Raw genomic sequence first — 17615 nt, forward strand, 5'->3', positions numbered from 1 at the left:
TGGTTGGGACTGATGAGCTTGATCAGAGTATCTAAAAAGCAGATTCAATTCATCGCCAAACCATAATAAATATATTGCTCATTTTATATTCAATGCATATATATAGGCTATTCCATTCATGAGTTGTCCTGACTGAAGTATGTTTATTACGTTCCGACGCCAAAAACACAAGTAAATCTCAATTACTACTCAATTATTTGTGTGATGACTCATTATTCGTCAACTTTAAATTTGCATTGGTGACAGCCCCGCCCCCAGGAAGAGAGGACGTCCTCCCAAAAGGCCCCTCCTCCTCCTGGCTCCGCCTCCTCGGGAGCACGCCGCGGGAGACGGCGGAACTGAAGACAGGTAGATGTGCTGCTTCTTTTTTTCTTTTTTTTTTTTTTTAAATCACACCTGTGTGAAGTGAGGCGTGTAAAGGCGGTCTGTGGGACACATGCTCAAAAGGACCATTCATAATAATGATAATGAGGCAACACAAGAATTCAGAGTCAAGGGGCCACGGTGGCACAGTTGGTAGTGCTGTCGCCTCACAGCTAGAAGGTCCTGGGTTCGATTCCCGCTCGGGGCACTGTGGGTGCTGGCGGCGTGTTTCCTCCTCCGCGTCATCAGTGCCCATACCCGAAGGCGGGGTTGGCGAAAGCGCCTTTCTGTGTGGAGTTTGCATGTTCTCCCCGTGTCCCCTAGGGTAGGTACCCTCACAAAAACATGCAGTAATCCTGGTCTCTAAACTGCCTCCCCCTGGCCAGCCGGGGCGCCTGATGGAGGGGAAAGGAACTGGTTGGAATAACGTGTTCCTTCCACGCGCTACGTCCAACCAGGGAAACTCCCCCCTGTCAGGTGTAAAGGAGCAACTTGGACACTCAAGCATGAAGGAAGCATGAGTTAAGTCCGTTGCTCTCCCCAGGTTGGCGGAGGGTGTGTAGAGCCCAGGATCACAGTAGATGATTGACACAGGGGTGAAAAATGGGTTACAAAATCGTGGGATAAAAAATATATAAAAAAAAAAAAAAGAATTCAGAGTCATGAAGTATAAGGATTTTACTCGAGTAGGAGACAAACTTACATGACCTGTGATGTATGGAAACCCCAGTCTGACTCACACAGTCACAAAAAGGCGACAGCTTTTATAGCTCACTTCCACACAACCGAACCCCCAACATAGCCTCAAGACATTCAACAAATGGGACAGTGACAGGACCAAACAGCACCACAGGGGTGTGACAGATAGAGATAATATCAGACTGTAACTTGAGAGAGGAGATACTATAACGGAGTATTATTAAATGTTCATATCTTAATTTATATCTTCATTTCCACGACCACAGGGGCGCTCTTATACATTTCACCCACTTCTTTAAACCCGTGACTCGACAATGAAATCCAAATCCCTGATCCTTCTCCGTCTCTTTGATCAGGAGCAGCTCCGGCTTCGGGGCGGAGAAGAAGCAGAAGCAGCGCAAGAACAAGAAGAACAAGGACAAGATCAAGGACAGCAGCCGCGATCTGAAGATCCGGAGGCTGATCGGAGAGATGAAGAAGAGGCAGAGGAAGAGGCTCCACAAGGGGGCGCTCTGCTCCAGGTACGGAGGAGGAGGAGGGGGAGGTGGAGCGGGAGGAGGGGCAGGGGGCAGGAGGGAGGGGAGGAGAGTAGGAGGAGGAGGAGGAGACGCACGCAAGACTCACGCAGAGGCGATGGCGACGTCTCAGGCGCTGTCCGCTCTCTCCGCGGCTTCCTTCGGCGCCGGGGGCGGGGCTGAGGGACGCCAGATCAACGTCAGCAAGAGAGGAACCATCTATATGGGCAAGAGGCGCGGCCGCAAGCCCAAAGCGGCGGCGACGACGACGACAACGGCGAGCGACTCCAAGTTCTCCTCCCACGGTGCAGCGCAGCAGCAGCCCGGAGGAACCGGCCCGTTCGGTAGCGGCATCCGCAACAACCCTCCCTCCTCCTCCTCCTCCTCCGAGACCTCATCCTCTCTCTTCTCCTCGGGACACGCCCTCTTCCCCCCCATGTGCCACCCCTTCCCCTCGCCCTCCCTCACCCACTCCAGCGGCGCCCAGAGTCCGTACAGCGAGGCCGGGGGCTTCGCCACGCCCGAGCAGCAGCATCATCAGCGCCACGCCTCCCCCCTGGTCTTCCCGCCCTCCTTCTGCCTCCCCTCCCCCAGCTCCTCCTGCCCCTCCCCCCGCCCGCCCTCCAACTACTCCTCCTCCTCGCTGTCCCTCTCCCCGCTCTCCTCCTCCTCGCTCTTCCCCTCTTCTTCCTTCGCTAAGAAGAGCGCCGTTGGCGTCGGCGGCGGCAGCGGCTGCTGCCCGTGCCTGGGGCGCCCTCACTTCCCGTTCCACCACGCCTCCTGCAAGCTCTCCTCCTCCTCCTCCTCGGGTCTCTCCCCGCCGACCCACCACCTCCTGAAGGAGCCGGGCGGCGCCTCGGGCGGCTCGCCGCGGAGCGAGTCTCACCACAGCGAGGAGACGCTGCCCAGCGACAGCGGCATCGGCACAGACTGCAACAGCGTGTCGGGCGGTGGCGGCGGGGGCGGGGGGGGCGAGGGGCCCACCAGAGGAGGGGGCCGGCTGGGCGCCGGAGCCCTCAGGATGGGCGCGGTGGGCGCGCCGCCGGTTAGTCTCCTCGCTGCGGCGGGGGCTCAGACGCGCCCCTCGCCTTCCTCCCGCTCCTCCTCCTCCTCCCGGGTGCTCCTGGACCGGCCCTCTCCGGGCGGCTCGCCGCTCCCCGGAGGCAGCGTCCACAGACAAGGTATTCTGAGATGTTTGAAATCGCAGCAACAACCGACATTTTAAAAAAAAAGATCGGTTATGGCAGCGAAAATATGGAATAGTTGTGACAATGACCAAAACATATGTGCAATTCAATCTATAAATGTAAGAAAATGTTTAAAGATGATAATAGTTGATAAATATTAAACATTATTATAAACCTTTTTTTAATCTATTATCACCAATATCACTATTAACAAGTGATGCAACCAAATGTCAAATACAAGATAAAAAAGGGTAGGCACTATAAGCTACAACTTCGGCCTTCCACCTTTTCGGGGTCCAAATATTTTCCGTAAAGTGTGTTTATTAATTAACTATGTATAGGGTAGGTACCCTAACAAAAACATGCAGTAATCCTGGTCTCTAAACTGCCTCCCCCTGGCCAGCCGGGGCGCCTGATGGAGGGGAAAGGAACTGGTTGGAATAACGTGTTCCTTCCACGCGCTACGTCCAACCAGGGAAACTCCCCCCTGTCAGGTGTAAAGGAGCAACTTGGACACTCAGGCATGAAGGAAGCATGAGTTAAAGTCCGTTGCTCTCCCCTTGTCCCCATATATGGGGACTAGGTTGGCGAAGGGTGTGTAGAGCCCAGGATCACATTAGATAATTGACACAGGGATGAAAAATGGGTTACAAAATCATGGGATAAAAAAATATATTAAAAAAATAAATGAACTATGTATAATGCTTTAAATGACCGAAATAAACGATTCATTCCTTTCATTCAAGCCCCGCCCCCAGCCATGGCGCCATCGGAGAGACATCGGGACAGGGACAGACATAGCGGCGGTGGCAGCGGTAGCAGCAGGCGGAGGGACTTGGACCAGCGTCTGTCCTCCTTTCCGCCGTGCCTGTGTCCCTCCTGCTACAGTCCCTGTCTGGGACAGGCCAAGCGTCCCCTCCCCCACCACCACTACCCCCCCTCCCACGTGGTGGACTACTGTCCCTGCCTGGAGGTGGGGGGTGGTGGGGGTGGCGGCGTGGGGGGGCATGGCGCCGTGGGCGGCCCCTCCTCGCTGAAGAGACCGCCGCGCGGCAGTGGTGGCGGAAACAAGCACCACCGCAAGAAGCACCGCAACGATGGCGGCGGTAACAACCTGCTGCTCCCCCCCTCCTCCTCCTCCTCCTCCTCCCGCCACGCCCCCCACCACCACGACCCCGACTTCCTGTCCGAGCTGGACGAGCTCATTGGCCAGTTCGGAGAGTCGCTGCGCATCGGGCGGAGAGGAGGGGGCTGCTGGCCCCCGTCCAGGAGGGGGTCGTCCCGGGACTTCTTCCTACAGCAGGACGGCGGCGGGAGACGGCATCACGGGTAGGACTGTTCACGCATTCTGTTGGTGTTTTAAAGGACCACTTCACCACTTTTTAACCTATCTTCATATAATAGGTCCTCACTAATAATCATGATAAAATGGCACGATTTTGTTCTACTCAAGTCTGTGTCTCATAGGAGGGCTGTGGGCAGTCCAGTGACATCATCATTAATTAGGCAGATTTAAAAAAAACACGGTGCAGTTACTTCATGACTCTCGTATGAATACGAGAGTCATGAACCATGGCTACCCGCGGGACCCAAACTAGTGACAATAGCAGATTTACAAGCTCAACAACGGTATGGAATATCTTAGATGTTTCATGGATTTCTTCACTAATGAAAAAAATCAGGAAAATAAATCTTTTTTGAGTTTGTTTTTAATTCATGAAATTCAATTAATGGTTTTTTTCTGTTTTTTTTTTTTAATATAATAATTAAAAACCAAATGTAGGAAACAAAAACGAATGGGACCCGTAACAATGTGTCCGCGACCCACAAGTGAGTCCCGACCCACTGTTTGAGAAACAGTGGTTTAATTTAATGGGTTAAGAAGAAAACACTTTGATCACTAAATTAATTCAAAGTCATACGATTTGTCACACACGTTACCGCAGTGACATTTGTTCTCCACATTTGACCCATCTCTCTTGGAGCGGTGAGCTGCAGCCGTGCCGCGCTCGGGAATCATTTGATTGGTTGATTTGACCCCCTTAATCCAACCCATTGATGCTGAGTGCCAAGCAGGGAGACATTGGGTTCTCATTTTTACAGTCTTTGGTTATGACCCGGCCGGGGATCGAACCCCCGACCTCCCAGCTTCAGGGCGGCCGGACACTCTTAACCACAAGGTCCACTGTCTGGTCTAATTACAATTTAATTTTATTATTTAATTGTAATGATCTGTATTAATTATGACAAGGAAATGGTTCAACTACAATGTCACGGTGCTCACACACACAGGCCTACTCACGGGACGCCACATCCATCGGCGGCCTCCGGGGGGCGCTCCTCCTCCTCCAACATCTACCGGATCAACCTGAACGGCTTCTACTCGCCTCACCCCTCGGTGGCCGCGCCCTTCTACCCCTCCCCCTGCCAGCCCCTCCTCCGCAGGGCGCCCTGCGGCTGCCCCGCCCCCTCCAAGCTCCTCCCCCAGGTGAGTCTGTCACGTGTTAAGACTCATTCGCCGCGCCAAAGACGTCTTTAACGTGTTTTTCTTGTTGTGAAAAAAAATCATTAACATGGTGAATCACATCTTCATCAAGACGTGATTCACCATGTTAATGATTTTTATTCATACCTCCAGTTCTAGGAAAGACATTTTTATTATTTCCACACAACAGCTCTAAGGTATATTAATGATATGAGGTTAAGGGAATTACACGGCCGGTTGAAGCCCAACACACACCGTCTGCGAACGCAGCGCGTCAAAACAGCCGCCTCCGTTATTTTCAATGAACCTATCGCACACCGGCGGCGTCCGACGTGCGCGTTCACGCCTCGCCTGACACTCCGATACGCCACTGTTCTATTTTCCAGGCGTTGCCGCACCCGCTTCACAGACGGTGTGTGTTGGGCTTATTAAGACTGACATGAGGTTAAGGGAATTACATGGCCGGTTAAAGGGACACTTCACCCTTTTTGCAAAAAAATATATGTTAATGACGTTTAGAAGCTTTAGATTACTTTCCTGGGGGTATTTATGTGTGTAATATGTGGTTTTAGATATTTTAGATTGTAGCAGTGAGCCTGTTGTCTCTGATGTCATGGACACTGGGCTCACTTCCTTCCTGGACTACATGTTGTCTCAGTAAGACAGCTCTCCCCCTATCCACATAGGAGGAGCAGTGGACCAAAGAATTATGGGAAATGTTGTCCAGGAAGGTAGTGAGACCAGTGTCCATGACATCAGAGACAACAGGCTCACTGCTACAATCTAAAATATCTAAATCCACATATTACACACATAAATACCCCCAGGAAAGTGTTCTAAAGCTTCTAAACGTCATTAACATATATCTTTTTGCAAAAAGGGTGAAGTGTCCCTTTAAGGTTAGAGTTAGGGGTAGAGATATAGCCGTTATACGGTCAGTAATCGTTAAACCACGGGACCAATGCCACGACGGTACAATGGCCGACAACAGAAAATGGCTTCATTGAATGCTGTTGATGACGGAGATTAAATCATCTGATAACATCCGGAGACGCTAATTTTCCTTTTGCTTGATGTTGCTTACCTCCCCCCCCTCTGCCCCCTCCCCCCCCACCCCCTTCCAGGATGGCATAGACGAGCTGGGCTTCTACACCAGAGGGTACCCCCTCCCCCCACAGTCCTCCGCGCCGCCCCCCGCCGGCCCCCACCACCAGCTCTACTCCTCCCCCCACCACCACCACCACCCCTCCTCCTCCTCCTCCTCCCACCACCCCCACCACAACCACCACCACCACCACCCACACCACCTCCACCCGCCACCGCTGCCACACCACACCCCTCCTCCCCCCCACCAGTACGCCGCCCACCCCCCGCATCACTTCCTGCTCAACCCCGCCCGCTTCCACCGGGGGCGCCGCAGCAGGCTGCTGCTCCGCGGGGAGGCGGGGCTAGGAGGAGGAGGAGAGGGAGGTTAGTTAGTTAGTTTTTATTCATATCGGTCATTGTTATTTTTTTAAAGGTTTCATGAGATTTATTTTCATTTATTTGTATTTTTTAGTTTTTATGACCTGAGGCCTATACCATACCAGGCCTGAGGCCTCTACCACTGCGTGGCACGTCTATGCACGTAATGTCTTATGTTCACAGGCTTCTGTGTGCGGCCTAGAGGAGCATCTGAGCATGTGCTACAACACCATACCTCTTACACCACGTGTCCTTTGGGAAACCGGGCCATTGACAGCTATGAGGTGGTGAAAGCTTGCCCAGCAGAGCAACAGTTGCTAAACTATTTGGATTGGCATTATTGGACATATACAGTCAGACACACGTTGCTGCGTAATGGAGTGGCTAGCACCACTCAGAAATAAAATGGAATGTACAATCAAATATCACAGCGGCTGAGTGGCAACGTAAGAAAAAGTAGTAAAAAGCGCTTCGGACAAAACCTCTCAACTCCATGATCGGACCCACAAACTGTCTGCTAAAGCAGCTAACTCCACCACCTCTCCCCCCTCTCTCATGCAAGTCATTGACGATATATAAAGTCACAAGATCAACTTTGATGAGGCGGTATTGCTTTGTTTTCAAAATATAAGGTTTTCTTAATTTCCTGAAAAATGTATATATTTAATTTTCTGAATGGAGAATGAACATTTTGGAGCCGGCTGGTTTCTTCCCCGACAGCAGAGATTTGTACCGTCATCACCATCTAAAATGATCATTGATTGATGGTCTCTAAACTGCCTCCCCCTGGCCAGCCGGGGCACCTGATGGAGGGGAAAGGAACTGGTTGGAATAACGTGTACCTTCCACACGCTACGTCCAACCAGGGAAACTCCCCCCTGTCAGGTTGTAAAGGAGCAACTTGGACACTCAGGCATGAAGGGAGCATGAGTTAAGTCCGTTGCTCTCCCCAGGTTGGCGGAGGGTGTGTAGAGCCCAGGATCACAGTAGATGATTGGCACAGAGGTGAAAATTGGGTTACAAAATCGTGGGATAAAAAATATATTAAAAAAATTGTAAGATTGTATGAATTGACTTTATCTTTCCATGTGTTTGTCTCTCTCTCAGGCGACAGGGAGACGGGAGGTTGTGGGTGTGGAGGAGGAGGAGGAGGAGGAGGAGGCCGGAGTGAGAAGCGAAAACGCAGACACCTCCTTCGTCAGCGCCAGCAGGAGCAGGAGGAGGCGCTGGGTGGAGGCGAGGAGGAAGAGGAGGAGGAGGAGGAGACAGCGGAGAGGAGGAGGGGGCTGACGGGGGTCAAAGGCGGCGGACAGAAGCCCAGGTCAGGGTTCATGCACGGCATGGCGGCGGTGGCCGGCGAGAGGAGACGGGAGGCGGCGGCGGTGCCAGCGCCGAGCGGGGCGAAGGAGTCGGCTTGGCAGCGCAGGTACGCCAGGAGGGGGCGCCATTTGGGGCATTAGCGGCCGGCAATTGCCACCCCGGCCAGGTGTTGACTTCTAAGGTCTCAGAGGTTCTACTTGCCCGAAAAGTAAATTGTCAATTATAAAGTACCGTTCAATTAAAAAAAATATATATATTATATATATTTTTTACTTTCTACCTCAATATGTATGCCAAATATCTGAATATGACTATGGGTTAACGTTTGTAATTTTATATTTGTAAGTGTAGCAACAGTAAATGCCACAGTGCTCTTAGGTGACATTCACACCAGAGAGCTTTGCTGTGATTAAGACGAATCCTGCTGTGCATTGTCAGAAAGTGCACTTTGTTTGGCATGTGTGAAGGCTCATTCGAATCCCAATGCGTATCAAAGAACCGCATTCTACTCCGAGCAAAAACGGGGGTTTCGCTTCGCTTCCAATCGCACTTGATTACGATTTTGATTACGAAGTATTATAGGTGGGAATGTTATTTTACATGTTTCCACAGACCAGAAGACAGAGCGAGTCGTCTGGTGTCTATGGTTTAGACAGATGTATCTGGTGTTGTTGCCTGCTGCCTTATTGTGCCTCAACAGGTTGTTAATGGTGGCCATATGGATTTGGGCGGCGGGGGCTCAATTAGTTTTTTAACCGTCATAGATGATAAATCCACTGAGAAACCGACCTTTGCTCTCCGCGGTCACTGAAGTATCAGATACGACCACACTAATTGTCTCCTTTCACCCCTCCAAGCGAATAGCGAAAATGTTCGCTATCTCGGAAGTGGGGCTTATGACATGTTGTAAGTCTTTTTTTTTTTGAGGAAAAAGAGGCTGAAAAACGGCACAAAACCGCATAGATAATGGAATGGGTCAAAAACAGTGATATTTATCACTTATTTAGTGACCATTTATTTTATGGAGTAAAGCTAATTCTAAATCCTTTTTTGTTTTTGTTTTTCCAACCCCTGTTTCTTTTCTGAAATTACTCCCTCTGCAGGTACGGGAAAGACTCCCTCTTCTCCTCTTCGTCTTCGACGGAGGCCTCCTCTTCCTCCCGCGCTGCTCCTCCTCCTCCTCCTCCTCCTCCTCCTCCTCCGTCGGAGAGGTTCAGACACGTGGGCGCGTCGGCGCTGCTCTCCTCGCCGCGGCTCGGCTCCTCCCACCTGGCGCTGTTCGGAGGCGGGTGGGGGGGCCTGGGGGCCGGGGGCAGCGGCGGCGGCGGGGGCTGGAGGGACTTCTCCCCCCCTGGGAGGGGCGCGGTTGACCGCCAGGCAGCCAGAGGAGGAGGAGATGAAGACAAGAGGGACGACCAGGAGGTGAGATAATCGCCATTATTTCGGAGTAATAGTTCTAATCATTTCCATTTATCTTTATTGGGTTCGTCTTTGATTGGTTGATTGATTGATTGATTGCACTTACTATGAGACCTAGCAGATCATGTCTGTGTGTCTGTCTGTGTGTGTGTCTGTATGTCCGTCTGTCCCGCTATCCAAATATGGCGTGTGTTGCATCAGCAATCACTCAGCTCCATATATGGGCACAAAAGGGGCCAGGTCCACTCAGCTCCATATATGGGCACAAAAGGGGCCAGTGATTTGTTTGTTGTGGACCTGGCCCCTTTTGTGCCCATATATGGAGCTGAGTGCGTTCGCTTCCCGCGTTTGCGCGTCTTACTCGTTACTAATTATTTGTTTATTGCGAACGCAGTGAGCACTTACTATGAGACCTAGCAGATAATGTCTGTCTGTGTGTCTGTCTGTCTATCTGTCTGTGTGTCTGTCTGTCCCGCTTTTGTGCCCATATATGGAGCTGAGTGATTACGTCACCATGACTCAGCCATAACCATATAAGGAGTCCCCAAAGCAGCTATACGTCCAAAACCCAAATATGTACGAGCTGCGTTCGCTTCCCGCGTTTGCGCGTCTTACTGGTTATCTTTATGGGTTTGTTTTCTCACCTGCACTACATCTCAGAGCCAAAATCTGTACTTTTACTCCACTAGAATTATTTGAAAAAAGTTAATTTGGAGATTTAAATCTTGATTAGAAAACATCCATTAACCACTTCAACCCAGATACATTTTGGCCATTTGATTTTAGATTTTGGTAGATAGATTTTGTACACATTTTGAACTTGTTGAAATGGCACATTCTGCACAATGACTACTTTTACTTTTAGTACTTTAAGTGCATTTTGATGCTGATACTTTTGTACTTTTACTCAAGTACATTTTCAAGTCCGAACTTTTACTTGTAACAAAGTAGTTCTAAATTGCAGTATTAGTACTTTTACTTAAGTAAAACAATTGAGTAGGCTACTTTTCCCAGCACTGCTTATCTCTGCCTATTAATTTGGGTCAAACTGACCCCTGGCTGTTACCCTTTCATTTGGGTCAAGCTGACCCCTGGCTGTTACCCTTTCATTTGGGTCAAACTGACCCCTGGCTGTTACCCTTTCATTTGGGTCAAACTGACCCCTGGCTGTTACCCTTTCATTTGGGTCAAACTGACCCCTGGCTGTTACCCTTTCATTTGGGTCAAACTGACCCCTGGCTGTTACCCTTTCATTTGGGTCAAACTGACCCCTGGCTGTTACCCTTTCATTTGGGTCAAACTGACCCCTGGCTGTTACCCTTTCATTTGGGTCAAACTGACCCCTGGCTGTTACCCTTTCTTCATTTGGGTCAAACTGACCCCTGGCTGTTACCCTTTCATTTGGGTCAAACTGACCCCTGGCTGTTGCCCTTTCTCCCTCAAGGGAGAAAAGACGTCAACTAAAATGTCATGATCTTGACAGGCCTATGAGGAGGAGGAGGATGACGACGATGATGATGATGATGATGAGGAGGAGGAGAGAGGGGAAAGCCCCGCCCCCTCTCCCCTGCACACCAACCTGTTTGCCTCCGCTGCCGTGGCGACCGGGGGGAGGGGCCCCACGAGAGCCAGGACCAATAGGAGCCCAGGAGAGAGGAGGGAGGGGTCGGTCTGGACCAATAGGAGCCCAGGAGAGAGGAGGGAGGGGTCGGTTTGGACCGAGACGAGAGAAGGTGAGGAAGGATGGATGGATGGATGGGTGGATGGGTGGATGGATGGATGGGTGGGTAGATGGATGGATGGGTGGATGGATGGATCAAAATATGTAGTTCCTAGGACCCCCATAGAAGCAAAGATTGTAGTTAAAAATTTTCACTTAAAATCCAAATTTGAAGTGAACAGGTAGACAGGCAGGCAGGCAGGCAGACAGACAGACAGACAGACGGACAGACAGACAGACATTCAACTTGAAATGATTAGAAATGGGAGATGATTATGGAAAAATAGGGAGCATTCCTGACGCACGCACACACACACACACACACACACACACACACACACACACACACACACACACACACACTCACACAGGGACAGTGTTGTACATTAACAAACGTGTGTACCCATCATAATGTGTTTTTAATGCGGTTCCCAGAAAGGCCTGTGATCTGGTCTGTTGGGGAAGTGTTGTGACATAGCACCCACGCACACACGCACACACACACACACACACACACACACACACGCACCCACCCACGCACTTTTACTTTGACTTCTACTCCACTACATCTCAGAGGCAATATTGTTGTAGCCTACTTTTCACTCCACTGCAATTATTTGTAAACTTTAGTTACTTTGCAGATTGTACCACTTCAGCCCTATATAGCCATTTTCAAAAGATGTTGAAACATTGTATTAATTTGTAACCTGTGAAACATTCTGCATAATAGTAGAGTACTTTAAGTATATATATTTTCATGCCAATACTTTTACCCAAGTACTTTTTAGATGACCAGGCTTTTTAAATTGAGTGTTTCTACTCTGTGGTATTGATAATACTTAGTGGTATTTCTTCGTCCACCGCGGCTAATCTGTAAACCATGTGTATGATGACTCACCTCACTGTACCGCTGAGTCACAGTTTGTGTGCGTGCGTGCGTTGCGTGTGTGTGTGTGTGTGTGTGTGTGTGCATACGTGCCTGCGTGCGTGCGTGAGTCACTGTGTGTGCATGTGTGAGTCACTGTGTGTGTGCGTGCATGCGCAAGCGAGCGTAGTTTTTTTTTGGTTGAAACTGATTTTGGGGCTTAGGGTTAGGAATCATTTAGCAATCTGGGAACGCATTTGGTAAAAAAAATAAAGGAAGAAAAATACATATTTCTTTCCCTCTTAAGGCTTTGACAGAGTGCGCTGTCAGCAGAATGCGTATGGAGAGATTAGACTTTTTAGAGGTTAAGGTTTAAGAATTTGGAGTTTTGCCCTGCATATAACCCATTCTGACCGGGAACCCATTTTGGGTGTTAGCATCATGTTATGCTTTAGCTATTGAAAAATAGCAGACCTACAAGCTCATAGCGCGCCACCGAGTGGCGCGCTACGAGCTTGTAGGTCTGCTATTTTTGAAAAATCGAAGACAGACTGACATTTTTTTAGAATCTGATCTCAGGTCAGAATGGGTTCATCAGACCAGTGTGTTGTCCAGTGGAAACATACATACGGGTATTTAGAGAGCAGAGCGACGCTCACATACATACGGGTATTTAGAGAGCAGAGCGACGCTCACATACATACGGGTATTTAGAGAGCAGAGGAGACGCTCACATACATACGGGTATTTAGAGAGCAGAGCGACGCTCACATACTGGTATTTAGAGAGCAGAGTGACGCTCACATACAGGTATTTAGAGAGCAGAGGAGACGCTCACATACAGGTATTTAGAGAGCAGAGGAGACGCTCACATAAAGGTATTTAGAGAGCAGAGGAGACGCTCACATACAGGTATTTAGAGAGCAGAGGAGACGCTCACATACAGGTATTTAGAGAGCAGAGGAGACGCTCACATAAAGGTATTTAGAGAGCAGAGTGACGCTCACATACAGGTATTTAGAGAGCAGAGCGACGCTCACATAAAGGTATTTAGAGAGCAGAGCGACGCTCACATACATACTGGTATTTAGAGAGCAGAGCGACGCTCACATAAAGGTATTTAGAGAGCAGAGCGACGCTCACATACATACGGGTATTTAGAGAGCAGAGCGACGCTCACATACATACAGGTATTTAGAGAGCAGAGGAGACGCTCACATAAAGGTATTTAGAGAGCAGAGGAGACGCTCACATAAAGGTATTTAGAGAGCAGAGGAGACGCTCACATAAAGGTATTTAGAGAGCAGAGCGACGCTCACATAAAGGTATTTAGAGAGCAGAGGAGACGCTCACATAAAGGTATTTAGAGAGCAGAGGAGACGCTCACATAAAGGTATTTAGAGAGCAGAGCAACGCTCACATACAGGTATTTAGAGAGCAGAGTGACGCTCACATACAGGTATTTAGAGAGCAGAGCGTCACATACAGGTATTTAGAGAGCAGAGCAACGCTCACATACAGGTATTTAGAGAGCAGAGCGACGCTCACATAAAGGTATTTAGAGAGCAGAGGAGACGCTCACATAAAGGTATTTAGAGAGCAGAGCGACGCTCACATAAAGGTATTTAGAGAGCAGAGCGACGCTCACATACATACTGGTATTTAGAGAGCAGAGCGACGCTCACATAAAGGTATTTAGAGAGCAGAGCGACGCTCACATACATACTGGTATTTAGAGAGCAGAGCGACGCTCACATAAAGGTATTTAGAGAGCAGAGCGACGCTCACATAAAGGTATTTAGAGAGCAGAGCGACGCTCACATAAAGGTATTTAGAGAGCAGAGCGACGCTCACATAAAGGTATTTAGAGAGCAGAGCGACGCTCACATAAAGGTATTTAGAGAGCAGAGCGACGCTCACATAAAGGTATTTAGAGAGCAGAGCAGAGCTCACATACGGGTATTTAGAGAGCAGAGGAGACGCTCATATAAAGGTATTTAGAGAGCAGAGCGACGCTCACATAAAGGTATTTAGAGAGCAGAGCGACGCTCACATACATACGGGTATTTAGAGAGCAGAGCGACGCTCACATACATACGGGTATTTAGAGAGCAGAGCGACGCTCACATAAAGGTATTTAGAGAGCAGAGCGACGCTCACATACATACGGGTATTTAGAGAGCAGAGCGACGCTCACATACATACGGGTATTTAGAGAGCAGAGCGACGCTCACATACATACGGGTATTTAGAGAGCAGAGCGACGCTCACATACATACGGGTATTTAGAGAGCAGAGCGACGCTCACATAAAGGTATTTAGAGAGCAGAGCGACGCTCACATAAAGGTATTTAGAGAGCAGAGCGACGCTCACATAAAGGTATTTAGAGAGCAGAGCGACGCTCACATACATACGGGTATTTAGAGATCAGAGCGACGCTCACATAAAGGTATTTAGAGAGCAGAGCGACGCTCACATACATACGGGTATTTAGAGAGCAGAGCGACGCTCACATACATACGGGTATTTAGAGAGCAGAGCGACGCTCACATAAAGGTATTTAGAGAGCAGAGCGACGCTCACATAAAGGTATTTAGAGAGCAGAGCGACGCTCACATAAAGGTATTTAGAGAGCAGAGCGACGCTCACATAAAGGTATTTAGAGAGCAGAGGAGACGCTCACATAAAGGTATTTAGAGAGCAGAGGAGACGCTCACATAAAGGTATTTAGAGAGCAGAGGAGACGCTCACATAAAGGTATTTAGAGAGCAGAGGAGACGCTCACATAAAGGTATTTAGAGATCAGAGCGACGCTCACATAAAGGTATTTAGAGAGCAGAGGAGACGCTCACATAAAGGTATTTAGAGAGCAGAGGAGACGCTCACATAAAGGTATTTAGAGAGCAGAGGAGACGCTCACATAAAGGTATTTAGAGAGCAGAGCGACGCTCACATAAAGGTATTTAGAGAGCAGAGCGACGCTCACATAAAGGTATTTAGAGAGCAGAGCCACGCTCACATACATACTGGTATTTAGAGAGCAGAGCGACGCTCACATAAAGGTATTTAGAGAGCAGAGCGACGCTCACATAAAGGTATTTAGAGAGCAGAGCGACGCTCACATAAAGGTATTTAGAGAGCAGAGCGACGCTCACATAAAGGTATTTAGAGAGCAGAGCGACGCTCACATAAAGGTATTTAGAGAGCAGAGCGACGCTCACATAAAGGTATTTAGAGAGCAGAGCAGAGCTCACATACGGGTATTTAGAGAGCAGAGGAGACGCTCATATAAAGGTATTTAGAGAGCAGAGCGACGCTCACATAAAGGTATTTAGAGAGCAGAGCGACGCTCACATACATACGGGTATTTAGAGAGCAGAGGAGACGCTCACATACATACGGGTATTTAGAGAGCAGAGCGACGCTCACATACATACGGGTATTTAGAGAGCAGAGCGACGCTCACATACATACGGGTATTTAGAGAGCAGAGCGACGCTCACATACATACGGGTATTTAGAGAGCAGAGCGACGCTCACATAAAGGTATTTAGAGAGCAGAGCGACGCTCACATACATACGGGTATTTAGAGAGCAGAGCGACGCTCACATACATACGGGTATTTAGAGAGCAGAGCGACGCTCACATACATACGGGTATTTAGAGAGCAGAGCGACGCTCACATACATACGGGTATTTAGAGAGCAGAGCGACGCTCACATAAAGGTATTTAGAGAGCAGAGCGACGCTCACATACATACGGGTATTTAGAGATCAGAGCGACGCTCACATAAAGGTATTTAGAGAGCAGAGCGACACTCACATACATACGGGTATTTAGAGAGCAGAGCGACGCTCACATACATACGGGTATTTAGAGAGCAGAGCGACGCTCACATAAAGGTATTTAGAGAGCAGAGCGACGCTCACATAAAGGTATTTAGAGAGCAGAGCGACGCTCACATAAAGGTATTTAGAGAGCAGAGCGACGCTCACATAAAGGTATTTAGAGAGCAGAGGAGACGCTCACATAAAGGTATTTAGAGAGCAGAGGAGACGCTCACATAAAGGTATTTAGAGAGCAGAGGAGACGCTCACATAAAGGTATTTAGAGAGCAGAGGAGACGCTCACATAAAGGTATTTAGAGATCAGAGGAGACGCTCACATAAAGGTATTTAGAGATCAGAGCGACGCTCACATAAAGGTATTTAGAGAGCAGAGCGACGCTCACATAAAGGTATTTAGAGAGCAGAGCGACGCTCACATAAAGGTATTTAGAGAGCAGAGCGACGCTCACATAAAGGTATTTAGAGAGCAGAGGAGACGCTCACATAAAGGTATTTAGAGAGCAGAGGAGACGCTCACATAAAGGTATTTAGAGAGCAGAGGAGACGCTCACATAAAGGTATTTAGAGAGCAGAGCGACGCTCACATAAAGGTATTTAGAGAGCAGAGGAGACGCTCACATAAAGGTATTTAGAGAGCAGAGCGACGCTCACATAAAGGTATTTAGAGAGCAGAGGAGACGCTCACATAAAGGTATTTAGAGAGCAGAGGAGACGCTCACATAAAGGTATTTAGAGAGCAGAGGAGACGCTCACATAAAGGTATTTAGAGAGCAGAGCGACGCTCACATAAAGGTATTTAGAGAGCAGAGGAGACGCTCACATAAAGGTATTTAGAGAGCAGAGTAACGCTCACATACATACAGGTATTTAGAGAGCAGAGCAGAGCTCACATAAAGGTATTTAGAGAGCAGAGCGACGCTCACATAAAGGTATTTAGAGAGCAGAGGAGACGCTCACATAAAGGTATTTAGAGAGCAGAGTGACGCTCACATAAAGGTATTTAGAGAGCAGAGTGACGCTCACATAAAGGTATTTAGAGAGCAGAGTGACGCTCACATACGGGTATTTAGAGAGCAGAGCGACGCTCACATAAAGGTATTTAGAGAGCAGAGCGACGCTCACATAAAGGTATTTAGAGAGCAGAGGAGACGCTCACATACATACGGGTATTTAGAGAGCAGAGCGACGCTCACAGACGGGTATTTAGAGAGCAGAGGAGACGCTCACATAAAGGTATTTAGAGAGCAGAGTGACGCTCACATAAAGGTATTTAGAGAGCAGAGTGACGCTCACAGACGGGTATTTAGAGAGCAGAGGAGACGCTCACATAAAGGTATTTAGAGAGCAGAGTGACGCTCACATACATACGGGTATTTAGAGAGCAGAGTGACGCTCACATAAAGGTATTTAGAGAGCAGAGCGACGCTCACATAAAGGTATTTAGAGAGCAGAGCGACGCTCACATAAAGGTATTTAGAGAGCAGAGTGACGCTCACATAAAGGTATTTAGAGAGCAGAGCGACGCTCACATAAAGGTATTTAGAGAGCAGAGCGACGCTCACATAAAGGTATTTAGAGAGCAGAGCGACGCTCACATAAAGGTATTTAGAGAGCAGAGCGACGCTCACATAAAGGTATTTAGAGAGCAGAGGAGACGCTCACATAAAGGTATTTAGAGAGCAGAGGAGACGCTCACATAAAGGTATTTAGAGAGCAGAGGAGACGCT

At 48.8% G+C, this 17615-nt stretch overlaps 1 protein-coding gene across 1 annotated transcript in view; it reads left to right on the forward strand.

Annotated features, from left to right (window-relative positions):
* The window catches only part of LOC308317973 (uncharacterized protein), a 62107-nt gene that overhangs the window by 28719 nt on the left and 15773 nt on the right, over window positions 1-17615 (forward strand). Inside the window, exons 9-16 of the mRNA XM_080767320.1 lie at window positions 247-348; window positions 1419-2758; window positions 3511-4093; window positions 5057-5252; window positions 6374-6719; window positions 7821-8139; window positions 9137-9455; window positions 10936-11185. Of these exons, the coding sequence (XP_080623446.1) occupies window positions 247-348; window positions 1419-2758; window positions 3511-4093; window positions 5057-5252; window positions 6374-6719; window positions 7821-8139; window positions 9137-9455; window positions 10936-11185 (3455 nt within the window). The remainder of the gene's footprint in view (window positions 1-246; window positions 349-1418; window positions 2759-3510; window positions 4094-5056; window positions 5253-6373; window positions 6720-7820; window positions 8140-9136; window positions 9456-10935; window positions 11186-17615) is intronic.

Source organism: Protomyctophum bolini, assembly GCF_963924005.1.
Source record: "Protomyctophum bolini genome assembly, chromosome: 7".
Taxonomy (NCBI): Eukaryota; Metazoa; Chordata; class Actinopteri; order Myctophiformes; family Myctophidae; genus Protomyctophum; species Protomyctophum bolini.